The sequence below is a fragment of the Phytophthora cinnamomi genome (genome assembly GCF_018691715.1).
Source record: "Phytophthora cinnamomi strain GKB4 chromosome Unknown Contig59, whole genome shotgun sequence".
NCBI classification, from domain to species: Eukaryota; Oomycota; class Peronosporomycetes; order Peronosporales; family Peronosporaceae; genus Phytophthora; species Phytophthora cinnamomi.
The window spans coordinates 243197-267848 of NW_027150992.1; the positions used below are offsets into that span (position 1 = coordinate 243197).

Genomic DNA, 24652 nt, shown 5'->3' on the forward strand with positions numbered 1-24652 from the left:
CCCTCGGATTCTTCTGCCATGATTCACACGATTTTCATTTTGCTCTTTCGTTGTGCTATGCGCACAGGCGTGCAGTCCTCGATGCAGGAGCCTCGCCTTCGTCTATCTGTTGCCTTAGCGCTGACATGGGGCAAGATCCCACACAAATGGGCTGAGAGACTTTGGGTGGATGGCAGATCGTCGAACAGCACACTTGTGTATCGGATAGCAGTCACTATGATAGCAGTCACAGTGACTCACACAGTGAGTCATCCGTAGCGCGCGACTACTCGAGGCTGCAAGCACTTGAGCACGAACAGCCGATGATCTCGAGGCGCTCCATGGCGTCTGCGTGAACAGCTCCGAAAGCAACTGGGAAAGCATTGCGAGCTGTTCGCGGTCGTGCTTGGTGGTTGGAGACTCCAACTACGGAGTCCAAGCACCAAGTGAACCGGAAGCAGACACGCTGGTGCATTATTGGCATCGACTTCAACGTGCTGGAGACCAGCGGCCCTGATTCTTCCGTTGCCCAGGCCAACTGGGACCAGGAATTTGCTGCTGTGCAACCCGTTGCTTGCAAGCAGGACGCGTGCCCCAACGGCGAGGCGACCGAAACGATTTATGTGCGGTCCGCCTGCAATCACCTGCTGAGTCCTCGAGCCTTTGCGTGGCACGGTGACACCATTGCGTGGTGGCCGACAGGTGCACGAATCACACTTGATACCTGGGCCCAAGATCGCGTTTCGCACCGAAGATCGTTGAGCATGAGCTGAGCACGCTGGCAAGTTGCAGTGCGGGGCCAGCACGACGAGCAGAAGGCAATCGCAGGCATTGTCCTGGCAGTGCCATAACGTCGGAGAGCTCGTGCATGCTGCAGGCAGCTCTGCTGTTGCTCAGACGCGGTACTCGATGGGACATGAGTCACGTGGTCGGCCTGACCTGCTTGAAGTGTTCATCGCCGTGATGACCGAACTCGAACAGCCCGACGACTGGCCTTCGCACGTGACTCCACCCTTCAACCGGGACACTTCACGTTCCCCTCAACGGAACCAAGAAAAAAAAAGCTGGTATACTGTACAATTCCGTTCGCTGTCAAGGCTGACGAGCTGCTTCTTGTGCCCACGACAGAGTTGCCGACCGCCACCAAACGCCCTCGCCTCCAATGGAGGTATGGAGGCTCCCTATCTCGTAAACAACAACCAAAATTCTCCCAGAGAATTCTGGTTGTTTGTATGTAGACCTCCAGCCATCTACCGACATGAACACCGCCGCTCAAAAACACCAAACGTTGGCGACGACACCAATTACTGCAGGCAGACGGCGAAGCCGGCCGAACACCAAACAGCACGAGAAAACGCACTCGGTTTCACTTACGTATAGAGCAGTCGGTAAGCCATCGATCGACACGATGTGGCTCAACTAGACTCCACGTGACGCCCGCATCTTTGCCACCCCATCTCTTTCCGCAGGATATCCTCTCTTGCATCCATTTTCATCTGCAATCACTATAAACCCTTGTGTGGCTATGTGGCACGCACACATCGCCGGGTATGCGTTTCACTAGATCTTCACCAACCGTCTCCTCCTCCCTTCCATACCCTTCTCAAATCGATCATCTCAATCGATCCTCACAGGTTTGCATTGACTTCCGCACGAACGGCTTCCTCTCAAATTTTATCTGAACCCGTGCATTACTGCGTCCAGTTGGAAAGTTCGGAGCCTCCCACCGTTTTTCATGTCACTCGTGAATTCGCCTCACACTTAACACGCCGCCTCCATGACGCGCATGGGCGTCGAGGCGTCGTCTTCGGCGAGCGATTGCGCGGGCTCCAGGGCTCCTCCGCCTTCGCCGCCACCTGCATCGTACACAGCTGATCCCGCTCTGTCGCCCGGTATCTCTCGTTCGTCCTCAAGTTCCTCCTCGGGCGCCACAGTCGACCTCGAAGTCATGCATCAATCCTCGACGTCCCAGCACGCGTCGCAGGCCCCCAGCGCCGCCTCCAGCGGCAGTTCGGCGCCCCTGCGACTGGTGAGTGTGGGCGACGCCAAGAGCAGCTCCTCCGCCGGCTCCGTGGGCTCGGACGGCAGCTGCAGCGACGACGCCGTGGAGATCGAGCCCGTGACGCCCGCGCCCACGGACTGGACGGCCAGCGACCGCTGCCGCTACTACCCGGTGCGCAGCGACGGCTGCACGGAGCCGCGCAGCTGCCGCGACTGCCTGAACATCGAGTCGGGCGACGACGTGACGTGCATGGTGAACCAGTACGGCCGCTGCGTGCAGAAGACGCGGGCCTCGTTCGTGCGGGCGCTGGACTTCCGCTTCCAGGAGCCGTCCAACGGCGGCGCGCAGTGCGACGACCAGAAGGTGCAGTTCCCGGCCGACGAGGTGGACTACTGTCCGTACGGGGACCGCCAGTGCAAGGCGTGCAAGGACTCGGTGTTCGGCGACGTGATGCAGGGCCGCATCAACGGCTCGCTCACCAAGTTCTGCTACGGACAGGGCGGCTGCGTCTGCATCGCCGTGTGCGAGGCCCCCATCTGGAAGAGCACGGTGGGCCAGACCGTGTGCAACGGCACCGTGGTGAACAAGGACTTCGACAGCCAGCACGCCAACACGTACGGCGGCTCCAATGGGGCCGACGGACACGGAGGACAGCCGCTCGCCAACCTCCTGGTCGAGGTCGTGGGCGCCATCGCCGCCGTGGCGGTCGTCGTGGCCGCCGTGCACTTCGCCCGCAAGCGGCGCCGGACGAACGACGACGCGGCAGCCAGTGGCTCCAGCTCCGGCTCCAGTGGACAGACTGCCGGCTCGCAGGAAGCAGGGGAGGACGCTGACGGAGCTGTACCCATGGCGGTGCCCGTGGCGCCCCAGTTGAGCCTCTTCGGATGGCAGGCCATGAGATCCGAGCTCATTGAGCGCGAGCAGCTGCTGCTCGCAGGCGTCGAGGACTTCTCCAACGTGCGCACGGGATACCTGCAGCTGCTGGACGTGGACGCCTCGGCGCCTCCGCCAGAGGAGGACGACAGCTCTGCACCTGTGCTTTTGGTGCCGCTGGCAGGGGCGTCCGCGCCGTCCTTTTCACCTAGAGGAGTTGCGGCTTTTGCATCAGCGCCGTCAGCTCCGCCGGTGTCGCCGTCGGCCCCGCCGGCTTCCCCCACCCTCCTTGAAGAAGAACTATTGTGAAGTGTAAGTGCTGTGGATAGTATTTATTAAAATGCCACTTACTTTACTATGTATGCCGGGGTTGCTGCGGTGTTTCCAGCGGTGAATCGACCACCGACTTGCCGTCCGACGTTTGTTCGCTGTTCGTGGTTTCTGATGTGGGCATTTCGGAGCTCTTCGATTCCACGCGCGGCGGCTAACGGAAAGCTTACTCCCCCCGCAGGATTACATGTATGTACCGGTACACGTCGCGATTTATCAGCTGGAGTCGCAAATACGGCTGGCTTTCGCTCTTCGGATGTGGAGACTCAGCAGAAATGGGCCATCCGGCACATCGGGGGAGCTTTCCTGCGCGCCAGCGGTCTGGACGTAACATGCGCTCTTCCCAAGGTCTCCCATGTCTCGAGGTCGAGCGCTGCGCTGCTGTGCCCATAGTCAAATCCCGTGTACTTGCCCCGCGCATCGGAAGCAGAGCAGAACGGAAAACATCGGCTGACGCCCCAACGCTCCCTCTCTCCAGTGAAGACCGGCGCGCTGCGTGTCTGGAATGGCTCGCCTCCACTTCTCGAGGTACAGCGAGGACGCAGAGAGCAATCAGAGCGACAATGACAACGCGAGCAGCACAGGTTTCAATCAGAGCCGCGGACTGCCGACCTTGAACCGGAGCGCGTTCGAGCACAGTTTAAACCGCAGCGGCGTCGATCAGGGCTTGAACCGCAGTGGGTTCGAGCGCGGACTACGGATCGACAGTGTGCAGGTCTCGGCGATCCCGATCCTCAGTCGAGCGGACAACCCCTTTATGAGCTCAGTTGTGATAATGAATGGAGCAGAGTCAGGTTTTGACAGTCCCGGATGGAGGAAGGCGGAGGCAGAGAATGAAAGAGGAGCAAGGCTGCCGTTTCCAGCTCTGTCCAGGAAGTTTGAGGTCAATTTGTTCTCCCGCTGGCATATCGGGTTGCTGGTGTCCACACACTTTGCTGGCATCCTGATGATGTGCTTGAAACGCGGCGTTATACCGCTGCTTGAGCACGAATTGAGGATGAAGCCGTACCAGTCGGACGCGGTTACGGTGCTGGTCATGCTGCCGTGGTCGTACAGCTTCATGTGGGGCTTTATATCGGACGCAGTGCCTATTCTCGAGTCCAGACGCAAGGCGTACATTATTCTAGCGTGGATGCTAACGATGTTGGCGTGTTTCGGTATGGCTCTACTCGACCAGTTTGTTTCGTACCGAGCGGAGGAAAACGATGTCACCACCGCGGATATTCTGAAGCATTCCGACTCGCTCATGGACCTGTACATGCTTTTCCTCATGCTCGCGAACTTCGGGTGCATTGTAGCGCTGGTTGTCGGGGAGACATACGTCATTGCGCAGTCTCGACGCGAGCGCATGACTGTCCGAGGAACAGCACTTGCGACGCTGCTTATTACTCAATTTACTGGCGAGTTGGTCGGTCAGTTGATTTCAGACTACGCCATCTTCGACATCTCGAAGCGTGAGTCCACGGCGAAGGTGACAATCCGCCAGACCATGCTGTTTTGCGTGTTCTACACGGTCGTGCCACTGATAGCGCTCTGCACCGGCTTCTTCGAGAAGGCCGACCCGCCACCGATTAACATCGCGCGTGACCGCTACAACCGCGCCACGGTCGGGAACTTGGAGACGTCAGCGTCCGAGCTGCAGCGAGCGTACATGACCGCAGCCAATTCCTATCAGCGTTTGAAGCTTGCGATGCGTGGACACTGGATTAGGTTGCGGAGTGCCCTGGGCAGGGAGTCGACGTCACGCGTTACAAATTTCTTGATCGGCTTTATTTTCCTGGCAGAGTTTTCGCTGACATACCCGACGAATCGACTGGAGGACTGGTGCGGCATGACGCCCAAATATGATTCGATAAGCCGCACGTGGATGGAAGTGTTCTCGCTACTGCCCGCTATTCTGTGGAAGTACTGCTTCCTCAACTTCGACTGGCGTTGGAGCGTTTTTGGCAGCTTTGTGATCATTACATTAACGCCTCAGCTCGTGTTTTACCTAATGGCGACGCTCAACCCCGCCGCGAGAAACATCTCCATCTACGCTGTTGTGTCGGCGCTCACAGGCTTCATTCGCAGCTCGCTCGTGATTCTTGAGCTGGCTATCGCCGTGGAAATTGCGCCAGTTGGCGGTGAAGGTGCCTTCGTTGGTATCATCGTGTCGATAGCCTCGAGCATGCGTCTCCTGGCCAATACGTTCTCGAACGCCATCGGCTTCATGTTCAAGGACGTCCAAACCTCAGCCAACGGCAGAATCGACCCGGACAGGATGCAAGTGGCGTTTGCGTTGGTGCTTTCGCACATTATTGAGATCCTAGGTCTAGTCGCCCTCGTCTTCCTCCCCAAGCAAAAGCGTCATCTTCAGCGACTGCATCGCTTCGGCACCAAGGACGACAAGCGAACGGTGTGGTGGATCCTCGGGTGTCTGGTCTGCTCCTTCATCGTCAGCACGGTATTCAACGGGCTGGCGCTCGCACCCAGCACCTCGTGCATGGTCATCGTGGGAGGAAGTGGGTGTTGATAGAGAGGTAAATAGCATTAAATATCATAATGAATATATACAATACGCGGCAAATGCTTGGCAGGTTTCAAGGTGAACATGTTGGCAAACTTAACTTAGTCGGTCATTGCACGACGTTATCCCGCTGCGCAGATTGACATCTCCAGTGCGTCTTTCACGTATCCGCTCCAGAACTGCTCGTCGTTATTCGTGATTTGAGCGTCATCAGTGAACTCACGGTTAAACGCGCAAAATGCCCCAAACTCGAAGCCATGAAAGGTAACGAAGGAGTCACGCTCCGCCATTAGATTTGCTGGGACGTAAGCAACCAGCGCTTCTGGCTTGGTCTGCACAATAATGTGTTTGTAGAGTAGATCGCACGTGGTCGTCTTCCCAGAAAGCGGAGGCGCACGGATGAATAAAACCGATAAGCGATCTAAATTCCTTTTTACGGTGGTCTCTCGCATTGTCCTGAACGTCGATGGAACTCCTTCTTTGGTCTTCAAGACGGAATACACCACTGATGCGTTGAACCCCTGCAAGTCTCCTCGGCTTGCGCTGACGGACTCAGAAGCCGTAGAACCCCAGCGCATCAACATGGTAACGTACTTAACTCGTGTTTATATTAGAGCGTCAATTCACTAATTCGAAGTACTACTTAGTTCTATGGGATTCTAAGCTAACTACAGCCACCACCGCCGACGATAGCCAGGCACGCTGTGCTGGGGATAATTGCCAGCAAATTGAACACAGCACTAATCAGGAAGGCGAATCCGAGCGAGCCAAAGACCCACCAAGTCGTGCTTTTGTCACCCTGGGCACCAAACCGGTTCAATCGCTGGAGTTCCTGCTTCTGTCTGGGTAGGAAGATGAGAGCCACGATGCTGATCAATCGGATCGAGTAGCACAAACCGAGTCCGAAAACCACTTGCCCACTCTGCTCTGCCGAGTCGAACAGGCTAGGAGTGTCGAACATGTATCCCAGCACGTTGGAGAACGTTGTGGCGAGCAGTCTCATGATGCTGCTCATTGACACGATAACACCTACGAAAGCTCCTTCACCACCGACCGGGGCGATTTCAGCTGCGATGGCGGCCTCCAGGATGACCAAAGCACCGCGGGGGAAGCCTCGAAGTGCCGTGATGACCAGGAACGCTTCTTGGCTACGCATATCGGGTTCCATTGCCGCCATGAAGAAGAAAATGACTTGAGGCAGCATCATAACCAGCAGCAAGCTGGTGGAGATGCACCACCGCCACTTGCAGTTCAACGCGCAGTACTTCCACGCTGCTGCCGCTAGCACGTACATCGCCTCCATCGTGATGTTGCTCGATGACTTCGCCTTGTCCGTGAAGTTGCACCAAATCTCCAGCTGAGCGTGAGGGTACGTGAGCGTGAACTCGGACAGGAGCACGAAGATCATGAAGAACCGGATGACCCGCGTTGAAGCCTCTTTCGCCAGAGCAGTCCGCAGTCGAATCCAATGAACACGCAGTTTTTGGAAACAACTGGAAGACGTGCGTCTGATCTCCTCTTGAATGAAGATGTGCGATTCATCCACGACGTAGTTTGTTTCTCCATCGTCGATCGGCGGCGGGTCCGGGTCTTCGTAGAATAAGGAGATCAGCATGAACAGCGGCACCAGCGAGTAGAACATGAAAAAGAGCGCCGTCTCTCGGAACGAAACCAGCGGGGTGAGCCCCAACTCGGTGATGTTGAAGATGGCCATGTCGGACGCCAACTGCCCCGCCAGGTTGCCCATGAATTGCGTCAATATCAACGTCCCTAGCGCTCTTCCTCTCTCCTCGAGCGGCTCACGCCGAGTCTGCGCGACAACATAAACCTCTGCGATCACTAACGACAAAATACTCCCGAAACTGGCCAACATGAAGAGTGCAACGTAGCCGTCGATCAACGCCACGCGATGTTCGAGCGCCGCCTCCGTCGCCTCCAGATCAGTCGCCGAATTATATTCGAGCGTGTAGTTGAGAATCGCCATGGAGAAACACGCCACAAGAATCATTGCCCAGCCCGCGATAATGTACGCCTTCCGTCGAGAACCTAACAAGGGCATCGAGTCGGAAAAGAACCCCCATGCGAACGTGTACGACCACGGCAGCAGCATGAGCACGTTTGTTGACTCCACCTGATAAGTCTCGAGCTCCAACTCTGCCTGCAGCAGCGGCAGCAGTCCTCCTGTCAAGCACGTATGGAAAGCTCCAGCGAACAGCGTCGACACTAAAAGCCCCGCGTGGCGATACGAAATGAAGTTTATCGAGCCTTTCGTGACTGCCCCGTCCTCCGAGGGCACCGAGCTGGTCGCTCCATTGATCGAGATCCCCTCGCCACCGAGCCTTATGGTCTTGGAGTTGATCATGGCTCCGTCGTAGTCAACCACCGCACAGGTGCTGTCGAGCGGGTCGTTCTGCCTGGAACTACTGATGATGGGGATGTCGAATGCGTTGTCGCCTCTCCTGGTACTGCCGGGCACCGTGGTCGCGTACGAGTCGTCCATTGCGGTATTCCTCCTCACGTCATAGTTGAACCGTTCGCGACGATGCCGTCTACCGGTGGGTGGTTGATGTCTGTGTGGGGTGGGGGCTTCCAGACTCTTTTTACTGCTCGGAGGTCTTCGGAGGCTTGTTCTAGCGGGTTTGGAAAACGAGTCGCCGTTGCTGCTGCCACTGCCACCGCTAAATAACATCCGCCGAACCATTTTCGACGTTGGCTCGTTGCAGTTCTGCCACGCCGGACTCGTTCAGCCGGAACCCTGGCGATTGCAGACTGCAGCAAGTCGGAATGTGGTCAACAGGACACTCGGTGCGCTAGAAGAGACCAACGGCTGCTGCAGATGCTCAAGCCAACGTTCGGTCCGTAATCCCGCCACCAGCGTGGGCTCATCGTTTCTACATCCCGAGCTACCGGCTTGCGATTTGAAACCCGACACCGGCCAATGTGCACGCTGGTCACCCCTTCATCTGTTGCGGCGGCAATTACGCCAATCGAGACTGGAAGCTGCCGTGAAACCAGGTGCCTGCCCCACGACGCATTGAACCGCAGCGCTGGGAGTGCAACTTGGGGCCACCGAAGTGGTCGTGACGCCCGTGGCACAGTGATGTAATGCGGCACGGGCTGTTGTGTGCCGCATTACATCGAGAGTTAAAACGTGGCTTTGGTGGTCGTCCGGGTGAACGGTGAACCACGCGAGGGCAACCGCTTCGGAGACCGATACCCCCGACGGCGTCAGCGACGTAAACTTTCTCGGCACCAAAGGTTCATTCAATGCCCGCTCCATGGCCAAAGTCGACCGAGGCATTTGGACTCCGGCTCGCGTTCGTCTTTCGTCGATCCAGACCGTATCACGAGCATAGGTAAAGCCTCCCGGCTCCGGCCGGAGATTCGCTGATCTTTCAACAGGTACATGTGCGCGTCGTGAAAGACTTTCTTATGATGACCGTAGTGTCGTCCTATTCGTCGTTGTGGATGACAACGGGCAACCCCTGACTCACTGCAGGACACGATGGTAAATTTTTGATCTGCTTTGGATACATACCTACCAGGCTGCCATTCAGCGCTGTAGCTCAGCAACACTGGAGATGTGAGCTCATCGGTGTGTATTTCAATCATACTAGCTTGTTGAGTTCGTTTCTGTATGTGTCTAGAAAGAGACTGCCTCTTCTTGGTCAGTAGGTGGATGTACGCCGGCATCTCGATCGATGCCAGGCGCTTATAAGTTAGGTAGGTTGTTGATACGGTAAGCATGGACTACCGTTCTTCGAGCACCGCGTAGTTGAAGCCGCGCTCGATGGACATGCTGGAACTGGCGATGCTGCTGCTGTAGACGCTGGCCAGGTCCTCTCGGGTACCTAGGAACGAGTTCTGGTCGCTGATGCTCACGTCGTCGCCAATATCGCTGACTCGGCGCTCGCGCTCCAGCATCGCTCGCAGTCTGTCGGCGACCTGCGCTGCCGTGGGTCGCAGCGTCGGCTCCAGCGTCAAACACTCGTGCATGAGCATCGCGATGCCGCGCGGACATCGATCCGACAGCGACGGGTTGATCGCTCCGGTTCGCAGCAGCTCGAGCACTGCGCTCTCGGGCAGCGGCTTGCCGTTCGACAGCGTCACCTCGGAGAACGGCAGCTCGTGGCTGTCCAGCTCCGACAGGATGACGCCGAACGAGTACACGTCCACTGCCGTCGAGTACTGCGCGTCTCCGGACAGCACTTCGGGCGCGATCCAGCGGTTGGTGCCGATGGAGCCCGTCATGGCAAACTGCTCGACCGGGTCTTCGTCGTCATCCTCGCCTTCCGATGAGTGAGCGATGCCGTAGCGACTGACGCCGAAGTCCGCCACCTTGGCCGTGTACGTCGAGTCCAGCAGCACGTTGCGAGACTTGAGGTCGCGGTGCAGCACCGGTTTCGGCTGCCGCGAGTGCAGGTAGGCGAGCGCCTCCGCGATGTCCAGCGCCATGGACAATTTCCTGGACCCCCACGCGCGCGCGCGGACGTCGCTGCGTGTGCGCGCCAGGTATTGGCGCAGGTCGCCGGCACTCATGAACTCGAGCACCATCTGCAGATCGGACGCGTTGCCCGAGGCCCCGCCGCTCGACTCGAGCTTGGACGGGGTCGACCACGCCACGCCGTAGAATGCAACGATCTTGGGGTGGTTGAGCGCGGCGAGGAAGCGGATCTCGGCCACGAAGCGCTTCATGGCGTTGCGCACCGGCGACCCCTTCGACTTGGACTTGGAGCGCGTCCGCGTGGTCGACGCGTTGGTGACCACGGTGTTCCCGAGGCTCAGGCGACTGTGGCGGCTGGTCTTGCGCCACGACTTGGTGCGGGGCAGCGCTGCCGGCATGGGGGGCGACAGCTTCTTGACCACGACGGTGTCGCCCATGTACGTCGCGAGCCACACGGTTCCGTAGGCGCCGGCGCCTAGCGGGCGGATGGGGGCGATGTTCTCGGCGTCGATCCGCCAGGACGTCAGCGCTTCCTCGTCCTCCTTGGTGAGCGTGGCGCAGGCGCCGGGGCCGCCTTTGCGTCTCGAGATGTGCTGGTAGTTCGGCATGGCCGCAACGCCGGACTCGAGGTCGGTGCCGTCCTGCAACTGCTTCCTCTTCTGGCGCTTGCAGCAGAAGAACATGACGACGGCGAACGCCAGCAGCAGGATGAGCGGGATGCTGATGCTCAGCCACAGCTCCAAGGCCCTGTCGTCGCTCGATTCGGAGGCGCCGCTGGAATTGCCACTGGATAACGCCGACGAGCTCGACGAGCCGGACGAGCCGGACGAGCTGGACGAGCTGGACGCCGTCAAGTCCAGCACGTCGTCGATCTGAGCTTCGGCCTCACCTCCTTCCAGCCATCTGCGCATCGCTCGGGGATTTCGGCTATGGCAAGTGGACAGGTGGACAGGTTGGTGGGTACTGTACTTTTGGTACGGAGGCAGGATGGACGCTCCTGGTCAACTGAAGCTGAAGCTGCCTGTACTGTGCGTACTGTTTCTTATTTGCGGTCTTATTCGCGCGTGGTGGTGGTGGAGGTGGAGTGGTGTCAGTCAGTTGTTTGCTGTTTGTGCGGTCGTTGGCTTCCGTCGGCCAGCGGCCCAAAGCCCGAGTGCGCCGGTCGGCTTTCTCACCAGGCGAGTGCACATACTGTACGTACGGCTCGAGCAGAGACCGACCGCGGAGACTTGACCAAGCGACATGTGCACCGTAGGGATTCGCGGAGGAGCATGAGGATTGGCCCCGTTACATACGGATAAAGTGAATCGCGGCGTTGCACGGGCGTCCGTTCCAAAATTCAGGAACTTGTTTTATGTCATAGAACTGTGATACTGACTTTAATCGAATAGATAGAACATATAATGAGAGTGCTATAGAAGGTAGTTAGAGGCATATTGCCTGCGCTGCGGCATATTTTGGAGTCCAACGATTTTTTCGTGCCGACGACTGCACAACTTCTCGAGTCCATCGTCTTTGACAGCACCCGCGGGGTCCGAATATGACGGCGGCGGGGCCGTGGCGGTCTGGCGCGAGTCTGTGTTGGCGCTTTGCGCATTCTTATCGTCGATCTCGTCCACGAGGTGCATTTTGTCACATGCGCAGCGTGGGTTGCATCGGGCTCCGGATCCGGCTTCGAGGGGATGGAAATCAAGATTTTAGTCGAGCAGCCACGCTTCTTCTGTGATTCAAGTCGCGGGTTTCGCCGCTCCATCTCGTGGCTCAAGTGGATAGAACCCCACTGCAAGAGTGGGTTTGAAAACGGAGGCAAATTTTTTTTTCGGACGACAACACCACACAGCGTCGTTCAGCGCGGGTGATTGATTCCGGTCATATCTTGTACATGTACTCCTGTCGTGGACAGCAGGTCGTTCGTGGCCGGAGGAGCCTGGAAGGTAATCCGAGCGCAAGTACACGCCCAGCTGGTTGCAGCTATGGAGCGCTGGGAGGACGAGCAGGCTCACACAGCCCCCTGGAAGATACTTGTTGGGGTTGGTGTTGCCGGCTCAGCGTGCAGCATGCGTGCACGTACCGTGTGCTCACATCGACGACGTGACATCGTGTAGATTCCGGTAGTGTGCGTCGCGATAGTCGGAGGAAAAGCGAGACGTTGCCCCCAATTTCGCAACGCGTAGAGAGGTTTTCAACTTGAACTGGGGCGGATCCATTTTTTCGACGTCGACCACCTCGCCGTCCACACCGCGTGGACGGACACCGCTGCCATAGAGTTCATCACTTCGCCGTCACCCGCCAAACCGAAGGGCGTGAAAATGACGGAGACCTGGTAACAGCATTCGCACGCGGCTTTGCGGGGGTCTCTTTGTGTGTGTGGAAAATCCGAGCACGCACTGTGCTCTCTCGGTGGGGAAGGAGCGAGATCCTGGACAGCGAAGACCAAGTCGAGCTGTCGCGCTGTCAGGGCGTGGCATTGCTAGCGAAACGTTCTCTCTTGTCCCCCCCAGCGACTGACAACGTGTTGTCGCCGAGTCCAAAGCCGTGAAGTCTGTGCACTGTACAGTTCGTGCGTTGTGGTCTCTCCTGGACAATTTAATTGTCCTTCGTGTGCAAGATTTGCCTTCGCTTCGCTTTCTTCATGGGTGGAGGGAGTCATTGCTAGATGTAGTGCCGCAGCGCTGTGATGACTGCGGTGCTGGACGTGGCGTGTAGTCATTTCGCTGGTGGGCAAAAGTTAACCTACGTCTTGAGATACGCCGGCTCGACCAGTGCCTGCAACGCAACGTTCCTGTCCTGGTATGATATCTCAAGTCGTGTGGTTCAAGTTCGCGCGGCGGTCAAGTGTAGACGCAGGAGAGCGATGACTCAAAGACCCTGCAACGCGGGACTCGCGCACCTGTGACACGAAGAAGTGTGCAAGATAAAGGTTGGTGTACGAGCGAAAGATCAGATTGAAGGACATCCAGCGCGTCCAGTAAACGACAGAGGAGACCACAGTCTTCATTCGCCAAGTCTTCACTCGCCAAGTTGCGGCTCAAGCACAAGAACCAATCCCCGACCAGTTCGACACCAATTTCAATGGACAGTGCGCTGCTACCGCACAGCGACTCGGGCGATGAGGACACGATCTCCATTGTGGCTTACGGTGCGACTCCTCCGCAGTCCGAAGCTCCCCGACCGGCGAACGAGAGTCGCAATTCGTGGAGAAGTTCTCCGTCAAACATCCAGACGAACTACCAACCACCGGACTGGGCCTCGGACGATGGATCTGTCGTCGACGGCAGTGCCAGACGCATCGCTCTCAGTGCGGGGACTGATGCCAACAGCGGTGCCAACTCCGTATCGGGACCGACTCCACCTCTGCCCGGAGACAATAGCTTTCGGAGCAACTCGGAGGCAAGACCAGATCCGACGGCGTCCACGAGGTCACCGGAACCTGCAACGACGCCACCAGCAGCAAGCACGACCATGCGCCCACTCACGCTGTACGGCAAGGATATCCTCCACATCATCCCATTCGGCTCTACGGCACACGAGGTGAACCCCGTCACATGGTCCGATACCCTCGGTGCTATCGATACCGAGGACGACTACTCAATTCGCGACCCGCACTTCGACCTCACTAACGGAAAAATCTCCAAGCTCTTCTCGCTCTCCAATCCCGATGGTAAGTGCCGAACGTGATCAGTTTGTATATCACTTTTCAGGATTTACTGACTTGTGTTGTGGATTTTAGAGAATGGGATGCTGTCTTACGAAGGTTTCCGCTGCGGGTTGGAAGCTATGGGCATCGCGTGTGATAGCGACAGACAGTTCAAGGCTTTTGTCGATGTCGTCGATGAAAACAAAAGTGGCGACATTTCGTACGAAGAGTTCCTGACTGCCATCCAGGAGATCAAGCTGGCTCAACTCTTTAACGACCCGTTCATCGGGACGATGCCAGCTCTGCAAGCCAGCTTGAAGTCGCCTGTGGCCTTAGGATCGATCGAGTACTCGCCCGACCGTATTCGGAGCGTGTGCCCGATCAACCAGGTAAAAAGCTTCATCTACTCGACCAAACCGAACTGGGCTGCCGTTCGTTGGATCAACGTGCAAGGGATCAACACGCTCCTCATGCGTCGGCTCTCCGTCCGCTATCGACTGCACCCGCTAGCGATCGAAGACACACTGGGACCGGACGTCAAGCGCCCGAAGTACGTGAAGTTCGACGAGCACTCGTTCCTGATTCTCCAGACACTGCACCCGCGCAACATGTCGACAGTCAAGAGCTACCAGCACATGTACCGCGCTTCGCAGTTCGTGCTGCCTGAGGACGACTCACCTTTCGACAACATGAGCGCCGGCGAGCTTGAGTCGCGACTGAAGGAGCTCAACGTGGGTCACGTCATGTCTCCACCACAGCAGCTCAGCCTGTACGTCATGGAGGGCGTGCTCATCAGCGTTCAGGGTGAAAACACGCTCTGGTCATCCTTGAAGCAGCGGCTACACGTGTCTTACTCCAAGGTTCGACAACACAGCACGGCGTTCCTGATGTACACGATCATGGACGTGTGCGTGAACGAGCTGTCGCCGATCTCACAGACGTTTGGCGCCAAGTTGCTCATGCTCGAGCGCTTGATGATGTTGCAACCTCGATATTTCGACTTGGGTCGAATCGCTGCCTGCTCAAAGCAGATCAAGGGGCTGCAAGTGCACTGCAAACCCATGCGCGAAGTCATCTCCAAGCTGATCACATCGGATGACTACCAGGGCGAAACTTTGCAGTACTTCGCCGACGTCCAGGAGCACCTCACGACGATCGAGGAGGAGTGCGAACGCAACCTCGATCGCTGTAACGGCCTCGTGGACGAGTTCAACAACGCCCGTGCCTCGCAGCAGAATGACGTGAGCTACATCTTGGCTCTCATTGCAGCAATTTTCCTGCCGGCACAGTTCCTCACGGGTGTCTACGGAATGAACTTCCCCTATATTCCCGAGCAAAAGTATCACTACGGTTACTTCGTCTGGTGGGCAGTGATGATCGTGTTGGCGGGGATCATCGTGCTGTTTTTCAAATACAAGAGGTGGCTGTAAGCTCTTCAGAGAAGATCCACATCCAAGCAAACGTATTACTGTATATCACTATGGCTACCTTGTCTGATGTGCAGGTTCTGGTCGTCGCCAGGTTCATCGTGCTGTCCTTTAAGTTTAAGTGGTGGTGGATACAGTCAGCGTTGCGTTAATTTACATTGAAAAAATGATTGAGATTATGTGTTGCAGTCCTTTGAGATAGTACTCGAAGGACTCATAGTTCAGGGCTGCTTTCAGCTCGTCCTCTTCCAAACCCTTCAGACCCGAGGAGTACTTTACATACTCCTCGCACTGGTCCAGATTTGAGACTTTACGTGCAGCTCATTTACAGAGGCTCTCTGACTGATGATGTTCGGGACATCGAACTCATCCTTCGTGATCTTGAGAATGTAGTCGTCTACCATGTTGACGTAGTCCTCGTAGATATCGAACAAGGGGGATTGCCTTAGCTGCGTTGGATGCACTCGGTTTAGCTCCAGCTTGCGCCACATATCGGACGTAGGTTTGGGTTGTTCATCAAGGCAGCGTCTGCCAGGTTTTCAAGACCCAATTCTGCCCTCACCTCCGTAGGTGGAAGCTGCTTCTTGGCCCATACTGGGGGTTGTGGAACTCACACAGTCGTCGTAGTACTTGAAGTTGGGGGCCGCTTGGAAGGCAGCTTCAGACAAGTGCTCCATTCCCAACTGCATCTTGACGAGGTGCGGCTTTTCATTCTTGATCCACACCTGGATCCTCGATTTCATCGGCAGCATTAGCGATACATGCTCGCTAAGCTTCTTTGTGGCTCGTGTCACGATCCGCTTTAGCGACCTGAATGTGTTGAGAGACTTGATTGACTCGGGCAGTACTCGCACCGTCGAATCTCCCCCATTGTTGTCGTCGCCAGCAGGGCCCTTGAAGGAGCCCTTGCAGAAATGCTGAGTGTGCCGTGTTCGTCACAAAATAGCCCGTGTAAGCCAACGCGCTAGCCGAAATGGTTGTCTTTGCCCCATTCCAGTCGCCTTTTCTTCTTGGCCGTCCCTCTTCCTGGGTCTTCTTCGTAAATGTGTGACAACGCATTCCACGCTTTAGTCCGTTGTCCGAAGGTGCCGGAGCGCTTGAGATTCTCTCACACCTCCTTCCGCCTCGATCTGCCTCTTGTTGTCGTCGTTATTAATCGCCAGCTGACCCAACACGACCGCCGCTTCTTCTTTTTGTCCATTTGTCCCTGTTGTCAGCAGACCGACAAAAGGAGCAATGGCCCCAGCGTTGGCGATCAACTTCCTCTTGGCGCTCGTGTTGGCTAGACGACCTAACACTGTCGCTGAAAACTCCCTTTGCATGTGCGTTCCTGAGCGAACAAGCAAGATGAGACTGGGGACGATGCCTCCCTCGACGATGGCCCTGACATTGGATCGACTGTTCCACGTGAGGCCCTCCGACGCGATCACGGCGTGCCCATGCTGCTCGGTTTTGCCCGTTCTAAGCAGATTCGCCAGCAATACAATCGCCCCGGTGTAGCGGATGACCATGCTGTGCTCTTTGCTGGCACCGCCGATGTAGCCCAATGTCGCCGCTGCGAAAGACTTTTGTACGCGAGACCCCAGCCGAAGAAGCTCCACGAGAGGCGAGATAGCTCCCGTTTTCGCAATGGCCAAACTGTCCTGTTTGCTGGCAGCACCCAGTTTTGCCAGGGCGCGCACCGCATAATCCTTTTGGGGTTGAGTTCTAGACTGAAGAAGCACCACAAGGGGAGAAATGGCTTCGTGACGCACAATTACCACATTGTTTGACTTGTTCTCGGCCAGAAACGATATTAACGCTGCGGCGCCTTCTTTCTGGCTATCGGTTCCACCTTGCAAGAGCGTCACCAAGTCTTGGATAATGTCTTCGTTAGCAATTGCTACGCAGTTGGAGCAATGTTTTCTTTTCTTGTAATCGTCGTAATGTTTGTCTCCGAACCTACGCTCACGCGACCTAGCACATAAGCAGCCAGACCTTTTTGATCTCCCGTCCCCACCTGCAGCAGCTTCAACAGGTAAGAAATCGTTCCGTCATGTGCGATACTACTCGTCGTAGCGAGATCGTCAGCAAGATTGCCCAGAGCGTCCATGGCCCAAATCTTCAATGCCTCGTTGCCAGTTTGAAGCTGCTTAACCAGAGGATCAAGGAATAAGCCTGTCTGGAGCAACTTGCTGCCGCACACTTCTGCAATGCACGCGCAATGCATGGCTGGAGTTTCTCTCGGTCAGTTCCATGAAGTAGTGACTCGACGAGCGAGGAGCATTGCTCGCGTGTGGCGGTAGGAACACAGGTCTGCAGTGCATTACATTCAATCTCATCGAGCTTTGCATCCAACTCGGTGATCCAAGCTAAGCACCCCAAGGCGCAAGCTTGGGATAAAATGCGAGCGGCCATGCTTCACTTTTTCGATCAAAAGGGGAACCCCGTTAGCCTCATAAATCATTTTACGACGCTCGTCATCGAGACACGCATGGAGGAGAAACTCGAGGCGTTCCTCATGATCATCAGGCGTCGCTGTCGCGAAGTACACGCACGAGATCAATAACGCTGGAGTTGATAGTGAAGAGTGGCGAGATATACCGAGATACATGTACAGGACTAGGAGGCTGGAATTTGCGTTCAAATCCTTGCTCAGTGGCTTGAACTTGAGCTCCGCACTGCGAGCAGAACCGAGATCCGCAGGAGATCATTGAGAAACACACCTTGCAATCTCTGCCCCCACTTTCCGACCCACCGTTCGATTCTCGGCTTGCAAGGCTATTCAGCGTGTCAATGACATGCTGGAGTGTAACTCGCATGTCTGGATCCATACTCGTCATGAGGATCACCAGCTCCCATGCGTCGTCACTCAAGTGATCTGGCTGAGCTGGAATCGCCCCCTTCCTGCTGGTATCGGGGATATCATCATCACTTAGATGAGCAAAGGGAGGCCCACCAATTATGCACATTGCGAGTGAATACACATCCGAAGCCACAGTCGGCGGCTGTTTCAAGCACTCAGGCACCATCGTAAACCTCTCGTTGCCAAACTATTCTGTTCCAGCTCGGAGAGAGAGGCACAGGCGCACATACCGCTCAGACCGACGTCAGACAACTTTGTGTGTCCATCCCCACCAGGATGTTGTTCAACTTCAGGTCGCCGTGGACGATGCCTTTCTCATGGATGTAGCCCAAACCGAGTGCTGCCTCTCCACATTCTCTTTTTATTCTCTTCCGAGCGTGCGAGGAACGAACCAAGGTCTCCATTAGCCGCGTCTTCACGCACAATACGGCGGAGAGCTAACGTGTGAAGCTCCGAATATCTTGACGACATTGGAGCGGCTGAGCTGATGAAGAAAGGTTAGTTCCTTTTCCATTCCAAGCAGCGCGCGCTCATTTACCACCATTTCATCCATAAAAACACATTTCACCACAATTTTCGTCCCTGACCCCCCCAAACCGCGATGTACCGATCCAAATGATCCACGAGCGAAAGGTTTGTCTTGGAGCTCCACTACAAAGCTGGGAAGAAACAAATTCGGTAAACCTCTCCGAGTAATTCGGGTCTCGATAGCAATCGTTTCCATCATCGATCGCATCCTCTCCACTGATTCCGTGTCATTCCTCGCTCTTTTCTGCTCAATCTCAAACTTGAGCGTCAACAACGCTTCGGCTTGAGCTCGTGGACTCTGAAATTCGCTAAGAACCACAGCGTCGTCTTCAATAGTAGCACGCATAAACTTTTCAAGAAGTCGACTGTCTTCAGTCCATTGCTCGCTCCAATTGGCCGGAGCTGCCACGTCGAGCGCCTCGAACACTCTTGCAACCTCCTCATTGATGCGACGAAGGTCCTTCATCACTTTAGCATGTTCCACAACACGGAATAGTAGTATTTTATTGCTGGAGCGTTGCAAGAATCGGAGAAATTACGTGACGACCTCCACGAAACTGGTTCAATTGCTGCCTGGACGGCGGGCGGCCTTCTCGTTCCATTGCACCGAGTTCGTGGAGGAGGTTCTCCAGACGATTGTGGACACGCTGGCAGGCAGGTAGCAGCTCGTGCATTTCAAGACATCGCTCCTGTATTTTGGAGAGGGCTCTCGAGACTGGACCCACGCCAGGGACGAACAACTCGACAAGCGGGCTCATTTTATCTGAACGGGGGGAGACTTGGGGATTTCACGCTTGGGGAATTGCGATCATCGAATCGCACTTTTTGTGCTGGGACTGAAGCATCAACATCCATGACATTGGCTTTATGCCTCTCCACATCTGAGCCCTCAGCAAAATGCGCAAATACATGTGCTGCCAAAAGATTTTGATTGTCGTCTCCAGTTGTCAACAGTGTGATAATCGGTGGAATAGCGCCCACCACATTGAGTGTCTCGTGGTCGTCTGCTGCAGCAATACGCGCATGCTAAGCCACTGCATTCAGTCACAGGCGTAGAGTACAAATCGGAGGGGGCGGTCGGTACTTCCAGCACACATTCCGCGGCACGCCATCGTACATCGTCCTCTGTTGTTGCTCACTTCTCGGAGAGCGTGGATCATCTGTGCATGACTTTTAGACCGAAATCCGCGAGCTTCGCTTGGCCAGCGGCTCCGTCGAGAATGTTGCTCAATTTCAGGTGGCCGTGAGCGAAACTTTTCTTGTGAAGGTAGTCCAAACCTAACGCAGCATCTTCCACATATTCTTCTAGTTGTCATGCGAGCGCACCAGAAAGCAGCCCAGGTTCCCATTGGTCGTACCTTCATAGACGACAAAAGGTGGTGTGCTGACATGCGATCCGCCCAGCTTCTTCACCACATTGGGAATGCTTGTCTCAAGTTGGGCAGGTTGCGTCGGCTCAAGCCTTGAGCCGGTACAACCTGCCCAACTCCTCCACCTGAACCTACACATCACCAAATGTTCCACCGAGAAGAACTCCACCACCACCACTCTCCCCAGTCTCCATCATCACACCTCGATGCACTTTTCCAAAGTGTCCTCCAAGAAGTGGCTCGGACTCAAATTACACTCCATGAAGCGGCAAGAACCACGGCGGCAACGTCACGTCCGTCCTTTTCACGCCTGCACTAGTTTTCCCCACCAACGAACTCATGTGACCCTTCAGCATGTCTCAAAATTCAGCGCGCAGACCTCGAATTAGCATCTAAAACTTGACCCTGGAACTGGCAATCGATCTGCCAGCTTGTGTTCCAATCCCACGTCCAGTGCCTGACGAACACTCGGGCCAATTGGTCGTTAAGTTGCTGCAATCGTGTCGTCACTTTCTGATTTTCAGCGACCCGGAAAACGAGGCGCTTATTGTGATATTTTGTCAAAACTCCGATCTGGGCCCCTTCTCGCCCGTCGTGCGCAGCTCGAATTCCAGGTTCTGTAAACAGGTGAACATGCGCGTGTACAATGGTCGCGCCTCCTTCATACGGATGCATAGGCGCTGGATGGCAGGCAGTGTTTCGACGCTTGGCACCGCCAGATCGATGTCACCCAGCCCGCTATTGAAATCTGACTAGCAAATCCCTCTTTTAGTTGCTGCCGTAATACTACAGTACGTATGTACAGTAGCACAACAATGTCAAAACATTCGATGCAGTACTAGCTTGAGATTACCTCAATGAGATATTTCACGACAGTACATTTTTAGAGGAGTTACTGGTGGCAGACTAGCCGACAAATACAATACCTGGAACATTGTGTGGATTATTTATGTTAGACGTCCGGTGGATGAATTATGCTGGCAGAAGAAGCAAAGATGTTTGATGAGATTTGAGCGGACGGTTGTATAGACAAACGAATGTATACTAAATGATGTAGGTTACTGTACTGTACTAGAGGTAGATACAGAAAAAACGAGAGTGTAGTTGAGCTTTGCAGATATTTCTGCGAGTCTGATTTTGCATGCATCGTTTTCTAAGCATGCGGAAGTTCACGGAATCATAGATGTGTACCTCGAGAGAGAAGGTACCGCTAGTCTATCGAATTACAGTAGTTAGGTAAATTAATTTAAAGAACCATACCAGAAGTTATGTACATGTACCTCATTATGAAATATGTATATGTGGCAAAGTTTCAGTACATGTTCTTTCAAAGAACCTCTTTGCCATGAACTTCTCCGGATCGTGATTCCCAGGCTGAGGATATTCATGGGAGTTCCGGCCATCTAGAACCTTACCTTCACTATGAGAGACTAAGGGGTTTCCCACGAAAGAGAGTAGTTCCAGGTCTATGTGATGATGATTTTGTACATCTGTTACTTCGATCCTTTCTTGAGCTTTGCATTAGCGCCATTGCACAAGTTGACGACTTCAGTGGTTGGCGTGGCAGCACAGGATCGAGCGCTGCCTCGACCAGTCTCAAAATTATGCTGTGGTACCGCGTTCTGTTCGCCGTGGCGGTTACTCTTCTCACCAGCAGCGAAGCTCTCGCAGGCTTGGTTGAGGTGCCTGCGGCCATTGCGGTCAGCCCCAGGAGGTCCTTGCGAGCAGACAAACGAGCTGACGTGGATAACATCGCGAGTCACGACGACAACGGGGGAGTTGCTGATGACAACACGGAGGAGAGGGTGATACCCGAGTCCCTCAAGTCGCTCAAAACGTTCAAGACGATCAAGTCGCTCAAAACGTTGAAGACAATCAAACAGACTATGTCGCAAGCTTCCAAAACGTTTAATGAACAGATATCACCACTGTTGTCGATGAAGGCAAGAGTAAAGATCTGGTCTAAGAATGAGAAGCCGCTCGACTTCGTCAAGAAGCAGTTGGGAATTGAGCACTTGTCTGAAGCTGCCTTCCTAGCGGCCCCCAACTTCAAGTACTACGACGACTTTGTGACTTCCCAACGTCCAGTTTGGACCAAGAAGCAGCTTACACCTACCGAGGTGAAGGCTGAATTGGGTCTTGAAAACCTGGCAGACGCCGCCTTGACGAGCAACCCAAATTTCAAGTACTACGATGAATATTTGAACGGCCAAGTGTTGGTGTGGGGAAAGGAGGATCTCGGCGTGGACGTTGTTCTGGGTCGGCTGGGGTTGAGCACGCTGGCAGGAACTGCGCGTACAGAAGCTGCGAACTACAAGTACTATGAGGAGTTTGTGGCCAACCAGATAAGGACATGGCTGAAGGACGATGAGTCTGTGTTTGAGGTGATGGCGAAGTTGAATTTGAACCGCCTGTCTGGAGAAGCTCTGCTGTCCCACCCGAACTACCCGTTCTACAAGTACTTTGTGAAGAGCAAGTTGAAAATTTGGGCAGCCAACTGGGTCTCCTACGATGCAGTTGCTGCACGGTTGGGCCTTGAGAATTTGGCTGGACCAGCGCTCAAAATGCACCCTAACTACATATTCTACGAGAAGTACTTGGTCAAGGGTAGAGACTACCAATTTGACGGTTGGCTGAAACAACGCCGTTCCACATACAACCTCTGGCAACAGTTAGGGCTTGAACGGTATCACCCTACAGTTATCAGGCGAACGGTTCAATTCGAGGCATACAAGGAGTATGTCAACATGGTGGACGACTACGTCCTCAATCTGAGAGAAAATGGTGCCAAGGTACCACAAAACCTGATCACCACGGGTGTTTCCGACAGAGAGCTGCGGATGAAGACGCAGATTTGGACCAGTGCGAAGAGACCGGAGGAATACATCAAGTACTCACTCGGGCTGAAGGGTTTGGAAGGGGATGCACTGAAAGCTGCTCCAACCTACAAGTTCTTTGAGTACTACCTCGACGCCCGAAAGCATATTAAATAAAGGCCGGGGACTTCATGACGTTCTTCAGATGGCGGTGGATTGGAGCCATATACACCTGCAAGAGCGTTTCGCAGTGCTCAGTAGAACAGATCAATATAATTGGCGACGAAATTGGCGTGACAACTTGAATACTATTGAGCCCCTCCTGCCCATAACGATTAAATGACGGATGATTTACCAAGGACGGTCTGTCTAGCTGGTGGCACAAATATATGCGTTGTAATACGGTAATACTGTAACCAAAACCTGCAGGTCGACTTGGATTTTAATCTCCAGACTCCACGCATCAAGAAAACAACATACGGAATTTGCTGCACGGACAGTATTCATGTATTCCGAGACCAAGACACCGAAGGGAAGTTGTGTCCTAAGCGTAAAAAATTACTTCCATTTAACCGCGGCGCATTCGTTTCGAGGATGGCACCTCCATTTTTCCCAAGGCTTCCTGCGCGTTTCGCTTCAGCTGTTGGTCACCAGTCCGACACAATTCCTCTATTGTAGTAATGCCATTGCGCCTAGATTAGTCAGTTTGACTTTGTTGCCAGGGTTGCTAGCAGCAGGATTGCTCACTGCACGAGCTGCATGTCCTTTTCCAACGTCAGTTCCATCTCGAAGAAGTGCAATGAGCGGTTCTCCCACCTGAATGTCGATTTGTTCGCGTAATTGGAAGTCATGTTTAACATGCGTGTGCCGAATACTTCTTTGTGGCACCTTCTCCATCTGTAAGAATTCTCAACAGAGGCGGGATTAACCCTGCGCGTGCAATAATATTGTATTATAATACATAGGATCGCAGATAGCTGGGTTTATGGAGATGTTAATAAGCATTGTTGTCTTTCGTAAATGGTCCCAGATCGGACAAGTCCCAAAAGATACCCGAATTCGCAATTTCACCCTGAAATTTGGTATCGCTGGCCAAATTTGCAAGAGCTTGAGAAACGTTTTTTTTGTTGCTATCTTCTTTAAAGGGATCGACAAGAGCTGGATTAACTCCTTCTTGAGAGAAAGTAGGAACATGATGTATAAGTTTGCCACGCCCTGCGATGCGTAATATTTCATGCTCGCGACGCCTGATTCTTCTGGTCGTCAGTACCAAACTGAAGAAGCACGACAAGAGGCTTGATCGAATACGCAAGCAAGTTGCAGTTTCCGCCATCAACAGCCAAATTGGCTACCACCCGCGCTCTACAGGAAAGCTGCATACGGCCAAAGCTAGTGCCTTTTCACAAGGTTCTACAGAGAAAGAGACGTGAGGGCTGATTAATACCAATGACAACAAAGAGAAAGACGGCCGGCCAAAACCAACCGCAACGAGAAAACGGAAAGAAGAAGGCCCATTTGCCTTTCACGCTGCCTGAGGACCTACACACCTACGCTGATACAGATCTACCGTGTCTTGAGCGTGACCGCTTCGACGGCACAGTAGACCCCACTTCTTTGCGCTATATTCGGTGTTGGGGCGTAGAGCAAGCTGCCAGACATCCACTACAATTTTTTTCCTACGTCTATTTCGCGCAACGTACGAGTGCACAAATTGAGCGGACCATAGAACTTTTCATTTGACCAACCAGACTCAAAAGTCACTACTTTCGTGCATTAACATGCGGGAAGGTGCACCAGCGTGTCAGCATCTCCGTTTTTGCTTGGTGGCCATCTTCGACGTCCTCTAAAAAAGCAGCTTACTACTACTATTCGCCTCCGTTGTATCGAGAATTGCG

The 24652-nt window shown here is 54.6% G+C and overlaps 7 protein-coding genes across 7 annotated transcripts; 4 read left to right on the forward strand and 3 right to left on the reverse strand.

Moving 5' to 3' along the window:
• Positions 1-1765: 1765 nt before the first annotated feature.
• On the forward strand, positions 1766-3342 carry IUM83_19216 (uncharacterized protein; the record flags this gene model as incomplete). The annotated part of the gene is made up of 3 exons (XM_067944260.1): positions 1766-3016; positions 3090-3166; positions 3243-3342. The coding sequence occupies 3 exons, from the start codon at positions 1766-1768 to the stop codon at positions 3340-3342; spliced, it is 1428 nt and encodes a 475-aa protein (XP_067787593.1).
• An 839-nt stretch (positions 3343-4181) lies between these two features.
• On the forward strand, positions 4182-5696 carry IUM83_19217 (putative transmembrane protein; the record flags this gene model as incomplete). The annotated part of the gene is made up of 1 exon (XM_067944261.1): positions 4182-5696. One exon carries the CDS (start codon positions 4182-4184, stop codon positions 5694-5696), a length of 1515 nt encoding a protein of 504 aa, XP_067787592.1.
• Positions 5697-6354: 658 nt separating this feature from the next.
• On the reverse strand, positions 6355-8190 carry IUM83_19218 (putative transmembrane protein; the record flags this gene model as incomplete). The annotated part of the gene is made up of 1 exon (XM_067944262.1): positions 6355-8190. One exon carries the CDS (start codon positions 8188-8190, stop codon positions 6355-6357), a length of 1836 nt encoding a protein of 611 aa, XP_067787590.1.
• A 1250-nt stretch (positions 8191-9440) lies between these two features.
• IUM83_19219 (TKL protein kinase) lies at positions 9441-11232 on the reverse strand (the record flags this gene model as incomplete). The annotated part of the gene is made up of 2 exons (XM_067944263.1): positions 9441-11061; positions 11171-11232. 2 exons carry the CDS (start codon positions 11230-11232, stop codon positions 9441-9443), a joined length of 1683 nt encoding a protein of 560 aa, XP_067787596.1.
• Positions 11233-13206: 1974 nt separating this feature from the next.
• IUM83_19220 (CorA Metal Ion transporter (MIT) Family) lies at positions 13207-15201 on the forward strand (the record flags this gene model as incomplete). Its single annotated transcript, XM_067944264.1, has 2 exons — positions 13207-13795; positions 13865-15201. The coding sequence occupies 2 exons, from the start codon at positions 13207-13209 to the stop codon at positions 15199-15201; spliced, it is 1926 nt and encodes a 641-aa protein (XP_067787613.1).
• Positions 15202-15473: 272 nt separating this feature from the next.
• IUM83_19221 (Serine/threonine protein kinase) lies at positions 15474-16709 on the reverse strand (the record flags this gene model as incomplete). Its single annotated transcript, XM_067944265.1, has 3 exons — positions 15474-15647; positions 15813-16115; positions 16311-16709. The coding sequence occupies 3 exons, from the start codon at positions 16707-16709 to the stop codon at positions 15474-15476; spliced, it is 876 nt and encodes a 291-aa protein (XP_067787614.1).
• Positions 16710-21545: 4836 nt separating this feature from the next.
• On the forward strand, positions 21546-22934 carry IUM83_19222 (putative secreted RxLR effector protein; the record flags this gene model as incomplete). Its single annotated transcript, XM_067944266.1, has 1 exon — positions 21546-22934. One exon carries the CDS (start codon positions 21546-21548, stop codon positions 22932-22934), a length of 1389 nt encoding a protein of 462 aa, XP_067787615.1.
• Between the last annotated feature and the right edge of the window lie 1718 nt (positions 22935-24652).